At 37.7% G+C, this 16,552-nt stretch overlaps 1 protein-coding gene across 1 annotated transcript in view; it reads right to left on the bottom strand.

Annotated features, from left to right (window-relative positions):
* kif1b (kinesin family member 1B) overlaps positions 1-16,552 on the bottom strand; it is a 66,771-nt gene that overhangs the window by 37,051 nt on the left and 13,168 nt on the right. Inside the window, exons 3-8 of the mRNA XM_037684917.1 lie at positions 5,763-5,839; positions 5,438-5,617; positions 4,911-4,979; positions 4,379-4,557; positions 2,136-2,247; positions 436-513 (exon numbers count right to left, since the gene is read on the bottom strand). Coding sequence (XP_037540845.1) covers positions 436-513; positions 2,136-2,247; positions 4,379-4,557; positions 4,911-4,979; positions 5,438-5,617; positions 5,763-5,839 — 695 coding nt within the window. The remainder of the gene's footprint in view (positions 1-435; positions 514-2,135; positions 2,248-4,378; positions 4,558-4,910; positions 4,980-5,437; positions 5,618-5,762; positions 5,840-16,552) is intronic.

Here is a 16,552-nt window from a genome sequence, read left to right as displayed (position 1 = left end):
ATGGGTGTTTCATGTTATTTTCCTGTTCTGGTTTGGTTTGACATTTATGTTAAAGTCTCTGTTATTGGCTGTAAACTGACCATGTGTCAAATTGTTTGCAGTAGATACAGTATGATGAGGGGAAAAAAAGCACTGCGAGGGTAGTGACATCACCGGGAGGTGTTAAAATTTGTTTAGCTCTGCATAGCATAGCACAGCATAGAATCACTCTGTGCAAATCACCACACTCCTGTACACTTTTAGGGTGGAGAACTGTCTTGAAAAAATTAGCAGACTTGGAATTTACCGGATTTTAATTTAGCTGACACTATTTTCGTTAAAGGTATTAGCGAACTACACATAAACGAAAAGTTAGTTCCGCCATTAGCGGAACCGTGCCCACCACTGATTAGTATGATTTTAGTCATTGATTGTTGAAGCAGCACTTAGTCTTACCTTTAGCCTGGTACCTTTAGCTCCGGTGGAATCTGCACGCTCACTTCCTGCCAAATCTACCAAACTAATTTTACTGACCTGAGAACAGATGGTGAATGCATTAGATGGAGCAAGCTCTTAAATATCAAACATTTGAATTCAAGGTGGGTAAATGATATTAGTTTGCAATGCTTATATAATGTTATGGCAAAAACAAATTTTCATTACAATATATGGTTTCAATAACAACACATTAGATTAGGATAACCACTGTTTGAATTGCATGTAATTGAATTTGAATTGAACCCATTTGCTTTTTACAACACTCGAAATTACTTTTATTGTGAAGTGGTCCTAAATAAATAAGCAAATGTGAAAATTTGATGGTAGTTGTGCTGAAGCAAAAAGATTATTTTCTACAGGTGCTATAACATTGAACAAAATATGAAAATGATTCTCATTAAAAAAAAAAAACATGTAGCTGTGGCATTGGTCAGTAAATGATACTTTCAATTTATTGTTTCAATATACAAGGCAAATGTCAGATGCTCTTAAGTTACTGCAACAAACTTATTAAATAACTTTGGAAAACAACATTAATAATAGGAGACAAATTTATTTTCATTATAACCAGTTAACTTTTCTGTTATTTTTCATATACAGCCCAATGCGCTTTGGAACAAAGATCATTAGAACAGTAAGAATATGAGTCAGTACATAACGTTTACTGATCCAAATCCTGTTAAATCAGAAACTCATTTTCAATCAAACTGTCACAAAAATAAAATCAATTATATAAAACATATTCTGATCAAGTTAATTTTAACTGTATGATTCTAACATCTAAATATAATGTTAATAGAGTGAGACAGGATTGAAACAAGAACACCAAATATCATATATAAAAAAATATATATTCAAGCCATACTGTATAAAAACTACAAAGGAGCACAAATCATCCTAACATAGTTGAGCATTACTGTCAAGAAAGATCCTGCCTGGCAGTAAAATCTGATGGAGTGGCTAGAAACAATAGCCATTGTCTTTAAAATAACACTGTTCTTTGTGTTTCCTGACTCAAAGGAAACTTTAAAAGTCTCAAATGGTTCTGTTTTTCCCCTCTTCTTTTGTACTCCATTTGAAACCAAATGGGACTGTTTTTACACATTCATACAGGAGCAAATGTCCAAGACAATATGACAAAATCTCATGCAGATCATTTCCTTCCAGCTGTCCAAAATGGAAATCTGTGCGATATCTAATGAGCCTAGGAGCGAATGTAGCAGGTAACTGGAGAGCAAATGTGTGTTCTGAGGACGGCAAACACATTTGCACTAAAGTGAAAAAATACAGAAGACGTTTCTGTCGTTTAATACACAAAGTGCATATGGTTAAGTGAGAAATATTATATTGTCTCCTACAAGTGCACCTAAAGTTAAAATTTTATTACACCTGACAGCATATTTTCCTGAGGTGACATACACCCTGTTGCTGTCACATGTTGTGTGAAGGAAGAAAAAAAATCCAGAGAATGGCCTGAAATTCACACCATGTGTGAAAACAAGGGCGCCATATGCAAGAATATTGGTGAAAAAAAAAAGCCATAAATAAAACATGGGGAAAAAAAAAAAGTTTTAAAATTAGAAATAGGACCTGAAGTGTCATTGGCTGTTATGGTTTTCCTAGAATAAGAAACATGACTATCTGTCTTGTGTGCTGACCTTTTCTGTGGTGAGATCTGTCTCATTGTCATGTTTTCTCTGTGTGAAGACGATAGTGAAAACTGCGTGGGACCTGCTGCTGGTTTCATTCATGTTGGTGGCAGCAACAGTTCTGCAAGCAAACACACAGGGACAAAGTTAGAAAAAATATTCTGACACTTTAATTTTTTTGTTAAATAAGTCACTATAATAAAGGCTGAATAACCTGCACTGACTGTTACAAGCTGTATCATCACTGGATTTTACACCTCCTGGGGTGAACTGAGTCCATGGGATTACTTTGTGCAGCAGAGGGGGGATAATATTGCGAGGACGCAAATCAGAAACGCATAAGGCATACTCAGAAGGATGGCCATGGGGGAGATACGGGCTTTACACGCCATGTTCTGGAAATAAGCCCTCTTAGTCAGCACAGAACGATTATAGAGTTCCCTCCTCCTTGCAGTAGTCTTCATAACAGACATGTATGAAGATATTGTGCATGCACTTATTGTTCGATTTTCTGTTTACTTGCCATAGAAATTTTTATTTAGGAATCCAAGTCAAACAGATGTAATTTTAACTGAGGTTTTATTTTAATTTAGGAAATCAAATAGTCTTGAACTATTTAATCCATGCTTAACACGGATTATGAAACCATGAATTCCCATACTTTAATCAATTTAAATGACAAAAACAGGGACTAAAGCAGAAAAAAAAATTTGACAGATTTTTTTTTTTCTACATCTACAAGTGCAAGCACCCCAACCCCCATTCCCACACATGTGAGGGCTTTTTCTTGCATACAGGTCACTTTTCAAAAGTTTTCACATAAAGAGGAGTATAGTGTGTGCATGACCTTAGTAAAAGTACACAATGTGTGTTTTCTAATGAAGTGTTGATGCTGTAAGAAGATTTTAACCTGCACCATCAAGACTAACATCATACTGAAGGAAGAGCAGGGTTTTGAACAACCTTTTTCTAGTTTACTTGTATGTAATTCCCATGTTTTCATTTGAGGGTTGTCAGATATATATATTTTTTAAATCGTAGCACAGGAAGACCTTTGAAGAACATAAATTAACTTTTCCTTTTTTTTTTGCCAGACTGACAGATTTCTCCCTTGAAATGATTATTTCATTCAAAAGGATTATATTTACAGGATTTCAGCTCATGCAGCCATTTTACATTATTTATTTTTCATATTTGTTCATTTAGTGCATTACATTTATCACACTACAGTTACCCCTCAGTGTGTTTTTAAATATAATCAAGCTTAGCTCATTCAAACAGCCAAAACACCTTGTTAATGCTATAATACCATGTAGAAATTATTTTTTTAATATATATATACAAACGCCTGAAACTGACTCTGTCACAGAGAGGACTTTGTGAATTTGGAGAAAAAAATTAAGTTAAATGGAGACACACATCTCTGCTATAATCTGGGGCATGAATAGCGCTATTCATCTTTTAGCTTTAATATTTATTTAGAACTAACACAGCAGAAACTGCCTCTCTCAGCATCAGAGAAACAACAGACTGACCGTGCTCCTGTGGCAGTGCACGTCTCCATCTGTCTCACTGATCTGGAGTTTGGTCTTACACACAAGTTGCACGTCTGTACGAGGACGATGCTCTGAACACATTAACATTGAATACAATGTTAAATTTTAGACACAAAAGTCCCGGGACGTCGGGGAGCGGTGGGGAGGAGGGGGTGGGGGTGATGGTGTTTCAGTTCAAGTATCTCCTGGCTGAGATGAATTGGTCACATGCGAACACACACGTTTAATACATACATGTTATGACCTTCATGGGGGGGAGCAGTTCTGTTAGGGTAGCGAGGCGTCATCCTTGGCTTGCTACAGGTGAGTTTTCACCTGCAGCTTCTCTCTGCTGCTCACACCTGAGCTCAACGTGAACCAGACAGCGTGACCCATCCTGCTCTGCTCTGATCGGCTCAAACTGGCTATGGTTCTCTTTACTGGTTGAAAGCAGCATTGGTTTTATTCCTATATCATCATTAGATTGAATGGCTTTACCAGGACCACTACAAAAGCACACATTTTGTTTTGTTTTTTTTGCCTCTCCTCATGTTTAAAGATGACGGAAATCCGTACTGGCCACGTTCAAAATGATGGAAATCCATAGGAGCAACTGAGAACTTTAATCCATGAATGAAAGTGGATCATCAAATGATTCCGTTTCTCTTCCCCTCCCCCTCCTTAATCTCAGCATGAAACTAGTTTGACTTGGCTCACCTGGCCTTGTTTCCTGCATCCATTAAGTCAGCAATGTCTGTGTAGGAGGTAACAGCTAGCTTAGACAGGTCTTCGACATAGGGACCGAGCAGCGGATGCTCTCGCACTCGTAGGTTCCCCTTGTTCTTGGGATTGAGCAAATCTCGCACCCGCTCACAGTAGATCTCCATGTAACTGACCTAAAACAGTAACAATATCAGTTAAAATACCCCAGGACTACAATGCCATTTAGAAGTAAGAGACTAAATATCATGGAGGTCTGAATAACATAGATAGAATACTAAATATTAAGCTATTTGTAATTCTAATAGTATGCTTTAGAAAAGCTCTACAGAGAAAAACAAGTGCTGTAATGCTTTCTGAACAAACGAGAAAAGTAAAACTGAATAAAACCAGTATTTTTGAATCTTCAATCAATGTGTATCTGATTTAATCACTGCTTGTAAAGAGCAAGTAAATACAAAAATAAATAAATAAAACTCAGCAGGGTTTGACGACACAGATTACAGAGTCTAAAGCACTTCAAGCTTACCTCCACTGAATAGGAGAGCTCCTCTTTGTTGCTGTCCTCATTGATTTTCTCAAACAGATCTTCACAGAGCTGGGAGGCAGAGAAAGAGAGAGACGATTTTTAGTTCAAATGAAATGCATGCAGACAAATAAAAATGGTAGAATTAACTAAAATAAAGATGGATAAAGAAATGGATTAATACAAAACAAAAAAAGGTTTACTCCTACATTCAGTAAAACAAGTGATGCCCTTAAGAGCAACAACTTTTAAACAGCTTGGTTTAATCAAACACAAAAGGAGCTAAATTTGTATAACAGTCTCCTTTTACTAAAATGAATAACATACATTTTGATTAATGTTTCATTCAGCCTTAAATTTTAAAGGTAGGTCAACTGCTTTAAAATAAGCAGTAGAAGTTGGGCAGTTAAAAAAAAAGATGAATTGGGAGGAGAGGTCTGACTTTGTGATAAAAGAAGCAATAATTACAATTTCTAAGAAAGAGTCAATCTTTTTGAGCTATTAAATTCTATTAGATGCATTATACAAACCATGGGAATGATTCCTTCCTGTCCCTCCTCCTGTTTGCCCATCATAGTATAGGATTTGCCAGCTCCAGTCTGGCCATAAGCAAAAATGCAGACGTTATAGCCCTCAAAAGCATGCTCCAGCATTTCTTTTCCAATATCATTGAAGACACGGTTCTGTGATGCAAAGCAGGAATCTTCAGGCTGTAAGGCAAGACAGAAATAATTTAGGTTATACAATATTTAAGTGCAGAACTGTGGTATTTCAAACTGACAACATAAAATATATCACGCCATTAAATTTTATTTTTGAGTCAAAACGTTGAACATGGGGGGAAAGTAAACTCACTGTGGTGTGTGACCAGTAGGAATAATCAAAACTGAAGGTCTTTGCTGGTTCCTTTGGGGCTTTGGGGTTGAGGATAGCTGCAGAAAAAGAGAGAAAATTATGAATAAATTTTTTTTAAATGGTTTGATTGTGAGCACGGTGACGCAACTGGTAGAGCTGCTGCCTCTCAGCAAGCAGGTCCTTGGTTTAAACCCCAGTCCAGGGGCCTTTCTGGGTGGAGTTTGCATGTTCTCTCTGTGCATGCGTGGGTTTTCTCCAGGTACTCCAGTTTCCTCCCACAGACCAAAAACATGCATGTTAGGCTGATTGGTAACTCTAAATTGTCCTTAGGTGTGAGTGAGAGAGTGAATGGTTGTTTGTCTCGTTTGTCTCTATGTAGCCCTGTGATGGACTTGCGACCCGTCCAGGGTGTACCCTGCCCCTCGCACAGTGATTGCTGGACATGGGCACCGGCGACCCCCGTGATCCAAAAATGGAAGAAGTGGTTAAAGATAATGGATGGATGAATGAGTTTGATTGTGATTGAATAAAACCAGCTAAACAATCCCAAATCAATTATTTTTTCTGCTGGCTAAATGGGGGTTGTCCTACACCAGTTCTTGAATTAGAACATCACCATTGGTGGTATATTTGGACCCAAAAGTAACAAGAGTTGGTGACACATCACACCTGCTTTTTATTTTTTATTTTTTTATAACAAGCAGAAATGTTTAAAGTCTTAAATATGCTTCCTCCAATCAACATCCTAACCTGTATAATTTATAAATGTAAAATGGGAAAAGTCTGAATATCAGTATGAGCTACTTATGAGCTACTTTTTACTGCAACGATTCACTTGTTGTTATCTGCTGACATGGCTTTTCCATCTTACTCAGTCGTTCTCTGAAGCCACACACATTTCTTAATGAGAAAGAATCTGCTACCATGCCTGGTATGTCACTCCCCTCAACCATGCCATGTGGTACCCACGAGACAAGTGTCCTAGCTTTAAAACTGTGTGCACTGTAAATGTGACTGAGACAGAGTAGGATGCTGAGTTGCTGGAGAATAGTTGTAGTCAGACATACTTTTGTTGTTGAAATTTGTTTCTTAGACTAGCTGTAATTAGACTGGCTTTCATTTAGCTTTTTCACAATTATAAAAGTTTGCTCATGCTGTGCAGACATCCCTCCCATTAGAACTGAGGGGGAAGGGGGAAAAGGGAAGCAATGAAAACGGTCTACAAGAACGTGTATGAACTCAGGGACCTTGAAACAATCCAGAGTAGAAACAGAAGAAGGCTAGACAAAAAGGGGAGGGGAGCAATCTAGGATGAATACAAGTTAATTATGTATATGTTTTGTTAGTGAAGTGTGGGTAAATATGTATCATAATGCTAGCCACAAAGCTGCAATTAGCTTTTTTCTATGAAGTTTTTGCATCAAGATGCAAGCAGCAGAGTATCTTGTATACGCAAGAGGATTTCAGCACACTTATCAATAATGCAGGAGAAGAGGAGAAACATGGATTGCATATCGCCCTCCATGGGTCATATCATGCTGACAGAAAAGCACAGAGTGTTTTTAGAAATCAGCGCACCGACTGTATGTGCTTTGAATGCGATATCATACCTGCTGCTATTGGACAAAAACACAAAGTAAAAGTAATGGATTGGCTTCTTCAGTTTTTAATATTTGGGTTAAGGTGCACAGAAAGCTTCCATATTGGGAATTGGAAAAGGATACAGCAAGACAGATGGCTAAATAAAGCCCATTTTCACCTCTGACCTTGCCTCTAGAAGGAAACTGGAGACTAGCCATGGAGAAATCAAGGGAGGTTTAGGTTACCAATGCCCCTATTCACCTTTCCTGGAACAATCTACAGTCACTAAATTAATGAGGAGGCAACGTTGGCTCTGATTCTGTGTTAGGAAGACTATACAGCAATAAGCACAGGGAAACTCAGACAGTGGAACATGTGGGACAAGTGGAAAAGAAAATGCTCAATACAGACCAGTAAACAGAAGAGCAAAACAATGCATGTTGTTAGGAGCTTTCTGATATAAATCTGTTGATCCATTATATTCTTGCACTCTAATCAGAAACCAGAGTAAATTTATGGTGTAAAAGGTGTAAATGGCAGGAGATAGGACACCTCTCTGTTCCAAAAACATAATCATGCTTATAAGACTGGCTCTCAGTTACACTGGGGCTCATTAGAAGACTAAGAAAATGAATAATTAAAAAGGATGCACCTAAACATCTCACACAGAAGCCGGAATCTACTTATAGTTCACAGTCAAATTGAAGACACATTCTGCTGCCTCAAACATCATCAATCCATCTTTCACAACCATGGCAACAGGTGTAGGACCAGACTCTGGTTGCCATAACAACTTCAACTTGGCGCAGAAGGGGAGGATGTGGCAAGCTGCGGCTGCGTTGTCATTTCTCATGCCTCAAGCATTCCTTATCACTGTTGTCTAAATGTTATACTTATAATGCATGTTTATAGACAGCTACAGTCATTCATAAAATACTTATTTCAAGTGTCTTGTGGTTTAAGCAGTCTACAACATTTGGAAGACTCAGTGTGAAAAGCTTTGGGATTTGTGACTAAGACATTAAGCCACTTATCATGTCAGACCCTATAAGCAATATGAGAACTTTCACTACATAAAATCCAACTTGGGAAATAGAACAAATAAAAACTGAATGTATAAAACAAAAAAAAGATTTTTAAAAGTATGTGGACACAGGGTTATTTAACATTATTGTTTTATTGATACCTAGTCACCAGCCATTAAATTATAGTTATCACTAGCAAAGTAGTTTGTCAGGGAGATGACAAAATAAACAATTCTTTCAAGACTAAAAAAAATCTGTTATTTTGCGAAAAAGAGCTCCTGAGTGGCAACTCAAATATCCATTTTCCTGCCTTACAATTTCAATTCCAAAGCAAATATTATGCTAGCACTCCATAGGAGTTCTCCCTTTTAGAGAAGGGTGGATAACAGTTTAACTAACCACATCCTGCCTTCCAGGGAACATCACTCAGCTGGTTGTAGCTGGCAGACATTTTCTGCTACAGCATTCAACATGGGGCCTATAATCCAACCAGGAAAGCTAAATTGCCCCTCCGTAATTGGGCTGTTAGGAGGTCTCCAAGCACCAGATGGGGACTAAAAGCTTGTGCCCTTCACCTGAGAATAGCAAGAGTCTAAAATGGCTGAACATTTCAGCCCCTTAAAGTAATTTTTAGGTTACTGTTCAATGCCTGTTTGGAATCACAGGAAGAAAGTAGTAGGCATAGAATTAAATGCAAAGCTTTACAGAAAAAAAGAGCTGATAATACACACATTTAGAGACACTGTATCTGTGTGAACACACAAAAAAGAAATAAACCATCCTAGCCAGTTCACTCATAACACAAGTAGTGATAGGTTTATAGCAAAATCATGACGAAAGAAATGTATACATAAGTTTTATTCAGTACCTTAATACTGAATACTTAAATTAAATTTGTTGTAGTTCAGAAGGAAGTCCATTTTCAGAAATATTCTGTTCAATATAATCCATGAGATAAAACCTAGGGAACTTCATCATAATATTATATTGTTAAATTGTGTCTGATAATGTAATGAGGCGAACAGATATTAAATTTTCCAAAGCCACCTCGTTATGTTCAGGATTGGAGGAAGGCTGAAGCATACCCCATCTGTCATCAGGAGAGACAGTGCACACCCTGAACACGACCTCAGTCCATTACAGAACCAGTACAGAAACTCAACTGGACAAACAACTATGTGCACACTCTCCAACAGTTCATTTATGGTTGTGGAAGAAACACACACAAGAACAAGGGACATTTTATTTCTGTTTACTTCATTCACAAATGGCTGCCTAAAGAAGCTGCCAGCCAAACTAGATTTATTAATCCTCTGCTTTGATCACACAAGTTATCTCATTCTCTATGTTCCCACAGATAAGAAAGAGGCTGAGGACAAAGTGAAGATTTTTACTAGCCCAGTTAAGTGCAAAAAACATGACTGGTGAGGGACAATACAAGAAGTTTTTCATAACACAGGCTAAATAAGCAGAATATAAACATGAATAATGTAAATTATCCCATAGAGCCATCAGCAAGGTCAATACTTCACAGCACTTGTTCCTTACTGCTCTGTGCAGGTAATGAAATTACATAAATGTATTCATTTGACAAGAACCTTGAATCAATTAAATGATTATTAAACTCTAATCAAGGTCATAAAGTACTAATCTGTTACGCTCAAATTTATTCAAGATTATCGATGCTTGTATCTGCTTATAAAGAATTTTAAGTTACAAGAAGATTTAGTCAGTTGCCTCATTTGTATGAGTTGATGTATAAAGTATTTTCAGCTCACACAATAGAGTATTTATTTGGTTAGATGAGAAGTTGAGCATTTACTTGGTGTTTTGTGATACTCAACTTCAGATCACAATTATTTTATCTAAAAAGGCAGGCTCACGTTTGTTTTGCAATGTCCAATAAGACTAAGAGAGAAACTGTACTATGACAGCTCACTGCTGTCTCTAAATACAACTTTCCACATGCCCACCTGTGTCAAAGTTTGTGCATGAGTGCTGAAGCAAAGCAGCTGCTGACATAAACTGAAAAGAAGCACAGTAATGCTAATTTGGTTGTTTAAGTTAAACATGAAGCATAAAGCTGGATTGCAAGCTGGGGAGACCACAGAAATGCTCTGCATGTTCTTTTGAGTGTTTTTGGCACAGTGTGTGTGATGGCTCGGTTACCAAGGCTGCAGCAAAGGTGACAAAGTTATCACTGGATGCAGCTCAAACCTAAGAGCTAAAAGTAGTGTCTGAGCACTGCTGTACACATATGACAAACAGCTGAGCTTGTTGCAACCACAACACAGGATGTTCAACATCTCCAAAACAAAAACCAACATGTGGTACTGTTGGCGCCCACTGAAAGCCGAACATGAGCTGGAATAGAAAGATATCATGTCGTGTTCAAAAAGGCTGCAATTCAACAATTCAGAACAATTCAAAAATGTTTAAGATAGAAAAGAATGACAAAGTCCATGCTCAATAATCCAGGTATAAAATCCAACATTTTTCAGTCAGGTCATCTGGACAGTTTCAGATGACCTGACTGAAAAATGGTGGATTTTATACCAGGATTATTGAGCATGGACTTTGTTGTTTTCAACCAGTTTGACAAGACTGTCAACAAGGAAGAGGGCTGGCAATGGAGGAGGGGCGTACCAAAAAGACCATCTAATCACAAGCAGAACTGGTTTGTTCCACTTTTGAGTAAGCTGTTGGAGGAAGAATCAGTTTTGTGTGTTTCCTTGACTGATTAAGCCTTCCGGATCGAAGGCGAAACATTTCGGCACAAAAAAAAGAATCTGTCCAGATGACCTGACTGAAAAATGTTGGATAGAAAAGAATGGCTAATCCAAAATGATCTTCACAACAGAATCACAGCCATTGACGAACCATTTCAAACTTTCTCTTCATTCAACACTGTCTTTTTACTAAAATCCATCCTCAACTAAGGTTTTCTTGAAACTCAAACATACTTGGTTCCAAAGAACAAAATCTCAGTCTGTAATTTGAAGGCTGATCACATTTGTTTTCTTCCTTGGGGGATTGAGGGGAGAAGAAAACAGTACAGGAAGACACCAGAACAAAGCACTGAATACAGGGTTATGTAGCTGACAACAATGTAGGCAAAAACATTAGGTAATCTGTTATGACAAGGCTTTTTGTGACCAGTCCACTCTGTAACCATGACCCTTTTCACACCACCTTAACCCCTCTCCCTTATAGAAAACCCCAACATTTTGAAAAAGGAATTTTAGATTATTTTGTTGCAGAATGATTGAGATTAACAAAATATAAACTACACATCAAGAAAAATGAACTTGTGCATTTATCTTATGCACTAAATGCATTAATTTTACTATGCGAACAATACCATATTTCATTAATTTCATGCTCAAATGAAGAAATCTAATATACTTTGAACAAGAATATTAAAAAATTATATTGTTTGTTTTGCAGTACAAAGTTGTTGTTTCTTCTTCCCACCTTCCAAACGTAGTTTCTTTTTTCAGAACATTTCAGGTGACAGCACAGTGAGCATGCAAGCAATGCATTAAGAGAGGATGTGTTTTCTCCCAAATAAACTTGTTTGAGTAATTATTACCACATCTCTTAATTTTCTGTCTTAATTTCAGCATGAGGTGAAGCACAAGAAAACACACAAATTTGCTTTGTCTCATTATCTAAAAAAAGCGTTCAGAATGATAAGAGTCCTGAAGTTTTAACAATGTTATGTCAAACAGAAAAGAAGAAAAAAGTCAGATGCATATAAATCAACTGACTATAGATGAGGTTGCTTGCTGAACTAGAAAGCAGTGGGAGAGGTCACAGTCTTGGGTCTATGTACCAGCTGTTCCAGTTCAATTCTCCCGTCTATTTATACAGCAGCAGATGGCATTTAGTGCTTTGCATGCCGACAGACTGTCAGTGACAGGAAGGAATGGACAGATTTGAGCCGCCCAATCTTTCCGCTGAACTCCAAGCCAAACTATACATTGCTCCCAGCTCAAAAGGCACTGATAACCAAGCTAAGGCTGAGATAGCAGCAGCTTAGACAGGGCTCTGTCCCAGAGTTCAGATTAACGAGACTAAAGGGTGGTTTCTAGAAGCCACCAGACATAGAAAACATGCAAAGCCAGCAGGACTCCATTCAGAAGCAAAACAAACACAGAACTACAACAAAGAGAGGGACACAAGGCAGCCTCTCAGGTGATTAAATAGTGGATTTAAACTCATTCAGTACTATTATGACAAGACATTTTTATCAATTTAAAAAGGAAAAAAAAAAACTGACAGCTTACAAATAACATTTATTTCAACATAGAGTGCTTATTTTCATCCATTTCACATGAACCAGCCCCCAGAAGACGACTGCAGGCACTGCCTCAGAGGTCAAAGTTCTTTCCCAACACATCCTGTGTCATGTGAAAACACTGCACCACCAATTTAGTTTTAAAGCCCTTTCAAAACTAGCTTTGTGAAATGACTGCAAAGACTAGCTTGTCTTTACGATGCCTCTGGCAGTTCAATCAGCGATGGAGCCGGCCACGCCTCGCACAGAGCCTTTTGAGAATTGAGGCAAACGTTGCAAAACGTGGAGAAGAACTCAGCTGTGTTGATGTGGAGTGCAACGCATTAAATGTGTGTCAGACATGTCTCTCATTTTGTTTTTTAACACTGACAATTAACTCAGCTTAGCAATTCTCTGTGTCAACTGATTTTTTTTAAACAAAATACAAAAGTTGCTGTTTGTTACTATCAATCTTTCCTCAGTCATAAATCAGCTTGTTGTTGTTTAATCCTGTGACCAGGCGGTCACAGAGTTCAAAAATAGCACCTAATGCACTAACAGTTGAATATTGCCAGCATTTTTTTTCCACAGGCAAGTTGGCCTACATCCATCCATCCATCTTTACTTGCTGCGCGCATGATAAACAAAAATGTTACAGAGGAAGTAAATCTTTCAAAGTCAATTTTTTAAATGTTTTAAAATTGGAAAGCTTAGCATTAGTCTTTAATGATGTTGATAATAACAATGTATACAATAATAATAAAATGTCATTGCCAGAAGAAATGTTCCAAGTCCAACACCAACAATTGATGACGCTAAAATTTACACTTTGCACTGCAAAACTTTAAAAAAAAAAAAAAACTGCATCTGCTGACAATCATTAAATAAATGGAGAAATTAGCATTTGTTCCAAATATCACATTATAATGGAGGATTATCTTCATTCTGTCTGAAACCAGCATGACGAAAATCATATGATCCAGACAGAACAGCTAAGTGGGAACAGCAGTGCAACCCACACAGTGTTAGCAGGGGAAAACACACAGCCCACTGCATTCAGTGCACACAACAGGCACCCATTTTACAGAGCAGTGACCTGGATTTCTTTATCCAGCCTCTTCTCAGAAACTAAAGTCTCACTTTAAATGCTTTCTGGCTTTATATAAGCATGACATCATGAAGACAAAGCAGGCACACAAATCAGACAAAAAATGTTTGATTTAAAAGTTAAAACACACACACACACACACACACACACTTCCTAATATTTTAAATGTTCTGAAAGAAAAAAATGGTCAACTTCAACTGATGCCTCGGGAATTTCTAACTTTTCCATGTAGATATTGTTTTTACTATGAACAGGGGAATTTGCACATCATCTGTGTGAACTTGCCTGTGTATGCATTTACTCATGTTTAAACTCCACTTGTCTATCTTTGCTTCACAGTATTTAAAACAGCAGCATGAACTTGATCAGGGGTCATCTTTTCTGGGTTAATAAAGTTTAAAAGTTACTATGTTGCTGACACACCACCATTTACTCATAAATAATAGAAACTGAAAATCGTGCCCATCAACAAGCTGCTCGTGCCATGACTGCAAAGCTCTTGAGCTTCCTTCTGAATGCAGTCTTCAGACTGTGGGAGGAAATCAAACAATACAGTCTGGAGAAAGAGAGCAGTGTCAGTAAGGGCACAAAACTTCATGCTCCTGGATGTGGGAAAGTCCAGCCATTTAACCCAACTTTTTAGGCCATGAACAGAGACTAAGAAAAAAAACCTAAGCATGTGTGTGATAACAAGAAAACAAATATGCCATTATCTGCTTTTCATCATTGAGTCAAGGATGAATAGATGTGGGCTGCTGTGAGCACAACCTGAAGAGACCAGTAAAAAAATATGCTGGTCTCATGGAGAGAATAGAGTGCTGGGGGACAAGAAGGTAAAAGCACCCTTTACTTTACCTTCATTAGTACATAGGTCTATAACCAACCAGACACACTTATCTGAGTCTTACCTCCATTTCAGAGTCAGATTTAAATGAGCTGCTGCTGTACGATCAAGCAATATATGCTGCTTCTCTCTTAAGTGCATGTATATACAGCACTGAGACAAAGCTCTTACGTTTACATTCTTATCCATCACGTAATACCCTCAGGGAGACAAGTCCAAACACACAGAGTCATAAAGGTCCATCTTTAGTGATAAGAACAAAGACTTCTGCAAGTGATGATGTACCATAGAGCTGTGACTTCAGAATTGGTGAGTCATTCAAAAGGCTCAACTCAAAGTGCCTAAAATCAAAAAATGGTTACTCTACACACTGGAAGTAAAATAAGGACTCTGCCTTCAAGGATTCAAGGTTCTTTATTGTCATTCTCATCACATTTGGTACATGAAGTGGAACGAAATTGTGTACACAGGGTCCCAGTTACATCCAACAATAGCAAAACTATAAAGTGTAAAAAGAAACAGTAAATAAGGAGATTAGGAGATAAGATTAACGCTGAACAAACGCCCAACGGTACGCTAAAAGATCTAAGATAGTCACTAATAGTGCAAAACTACTGTGGCCCTAAGGTGTCAATGAACAACATTTGAAAAAACGGAATTACATTTGAAAAAAACAACAAAAACAACAAAATCACAACAACATTTGAAAAAAAACATCTGCTTCGGCCACTTACGCTTTGGCTTAATGCAATTCTGTTTTTTCAAATGTAATTCTGTTTTTTCTAATGTGATTCTGTTTTTTCAAAATGTAATTTTGTTTTTTCTAATGTAATTCTGTTTTTTCTAATGTGATTTTGTTTTATCTAATGTGATTCTGTTTTTTCAAAATGTAATTCTGTTTTTTTCTAATATAATTCTGTTTTTTCTAATGTAATTCCGTTTTTTCTAATGCAATTCCATTTTTTCAAATGCAATTCCGTTTTTTTTCAAATGTAATTCAGTTTTTTCAAATGTAATTCTGTTTTTTCAAATGTTCTTGTGATTTTGTTGTGCTTGTTGTGTTTTTTCATATACAATTCCGTTTTTTCAAATGTTGTTCATTTACACCTTAGGGCCACCGTACAAAACAATACATCGAACAACAGAAGCACAATTCTCATAGGTTCGTTAAACTATAATTCACATGCTTAATGCATGCACTAACTTAATGAATATGCTAAGCACCAATAGTACAAAATAATATGCCAAACACAGCAGCAAGAACATGACTCTGTATGAGCAGATGCATAAATTAAAATGTTAGTAGACTTCAATACGTAAACAATCTTACTCAAGCAAGGTGACAATTGTTCTAGAATTGTGCCGCTCAAGGTGGCTGTATGTTGGAGCAGCTCTGTTACTTACATTCTGAGATTTTGCTTTTGGAAACTTTAATTCCTCTTTTTCTGGATGTAAATCACATTTTTGGACGATTGTTTCCTCTGGTATCAGATGCTGTGCAGCCGGAAGGATTTTTACCGAGACTTTTTTGGTTTTGGACATTTGTTATGATGCGTAACCATGGCAACAAGGCTGTTTTCTACAACAACAGCAGCTGATTAGCATCTCAAAAGCTCAAATAATATCTCAACTATGGCCCCAACTCTCAAGTTTGAAAAGGATGTTATGTGGACGCATTCTCATCTACCTGCCAGCTGTGCTCGAGTGCCTGACCACTGAGATCCTGGAACTAGCAGGAAACACGGCTCACGACAGCGGAAGGACAGGATCGTCCCTCAGCACCTACAGTTGGCTGTCCGCAGCTATGAGGAGCTTGGCAGACTGCTGGGAGGAGTGGCCATCGCTCTGGGAGGAGTTCTGCCCGGCATTCAGGCGGTCGTAAAGCCCGGGGGAACCGAGAGGCCAGCCGAGTCTGGGTGGACGGATCGGACGGCATCTGCAGCCAGTTTCTTA

Source organism: Nematolebias whitei, chromosome 11 (genome assembly GCF_014905685.2).
Source record: "Nematolebias whitei isolate Nwh7 chromosome 11, NemWhi1, whole genome shotgun sequence".
Classification (NCBI taxonomy): Eukaryota; Metazoa; Chordata; class Actinopteri; order Cyprinodontiformes; family Rivulidae; genus Nematolebias; species Nematolebias whitei.
This window is presented reverse-complemented; position numbering and strand designations above follow the sequence as displayed.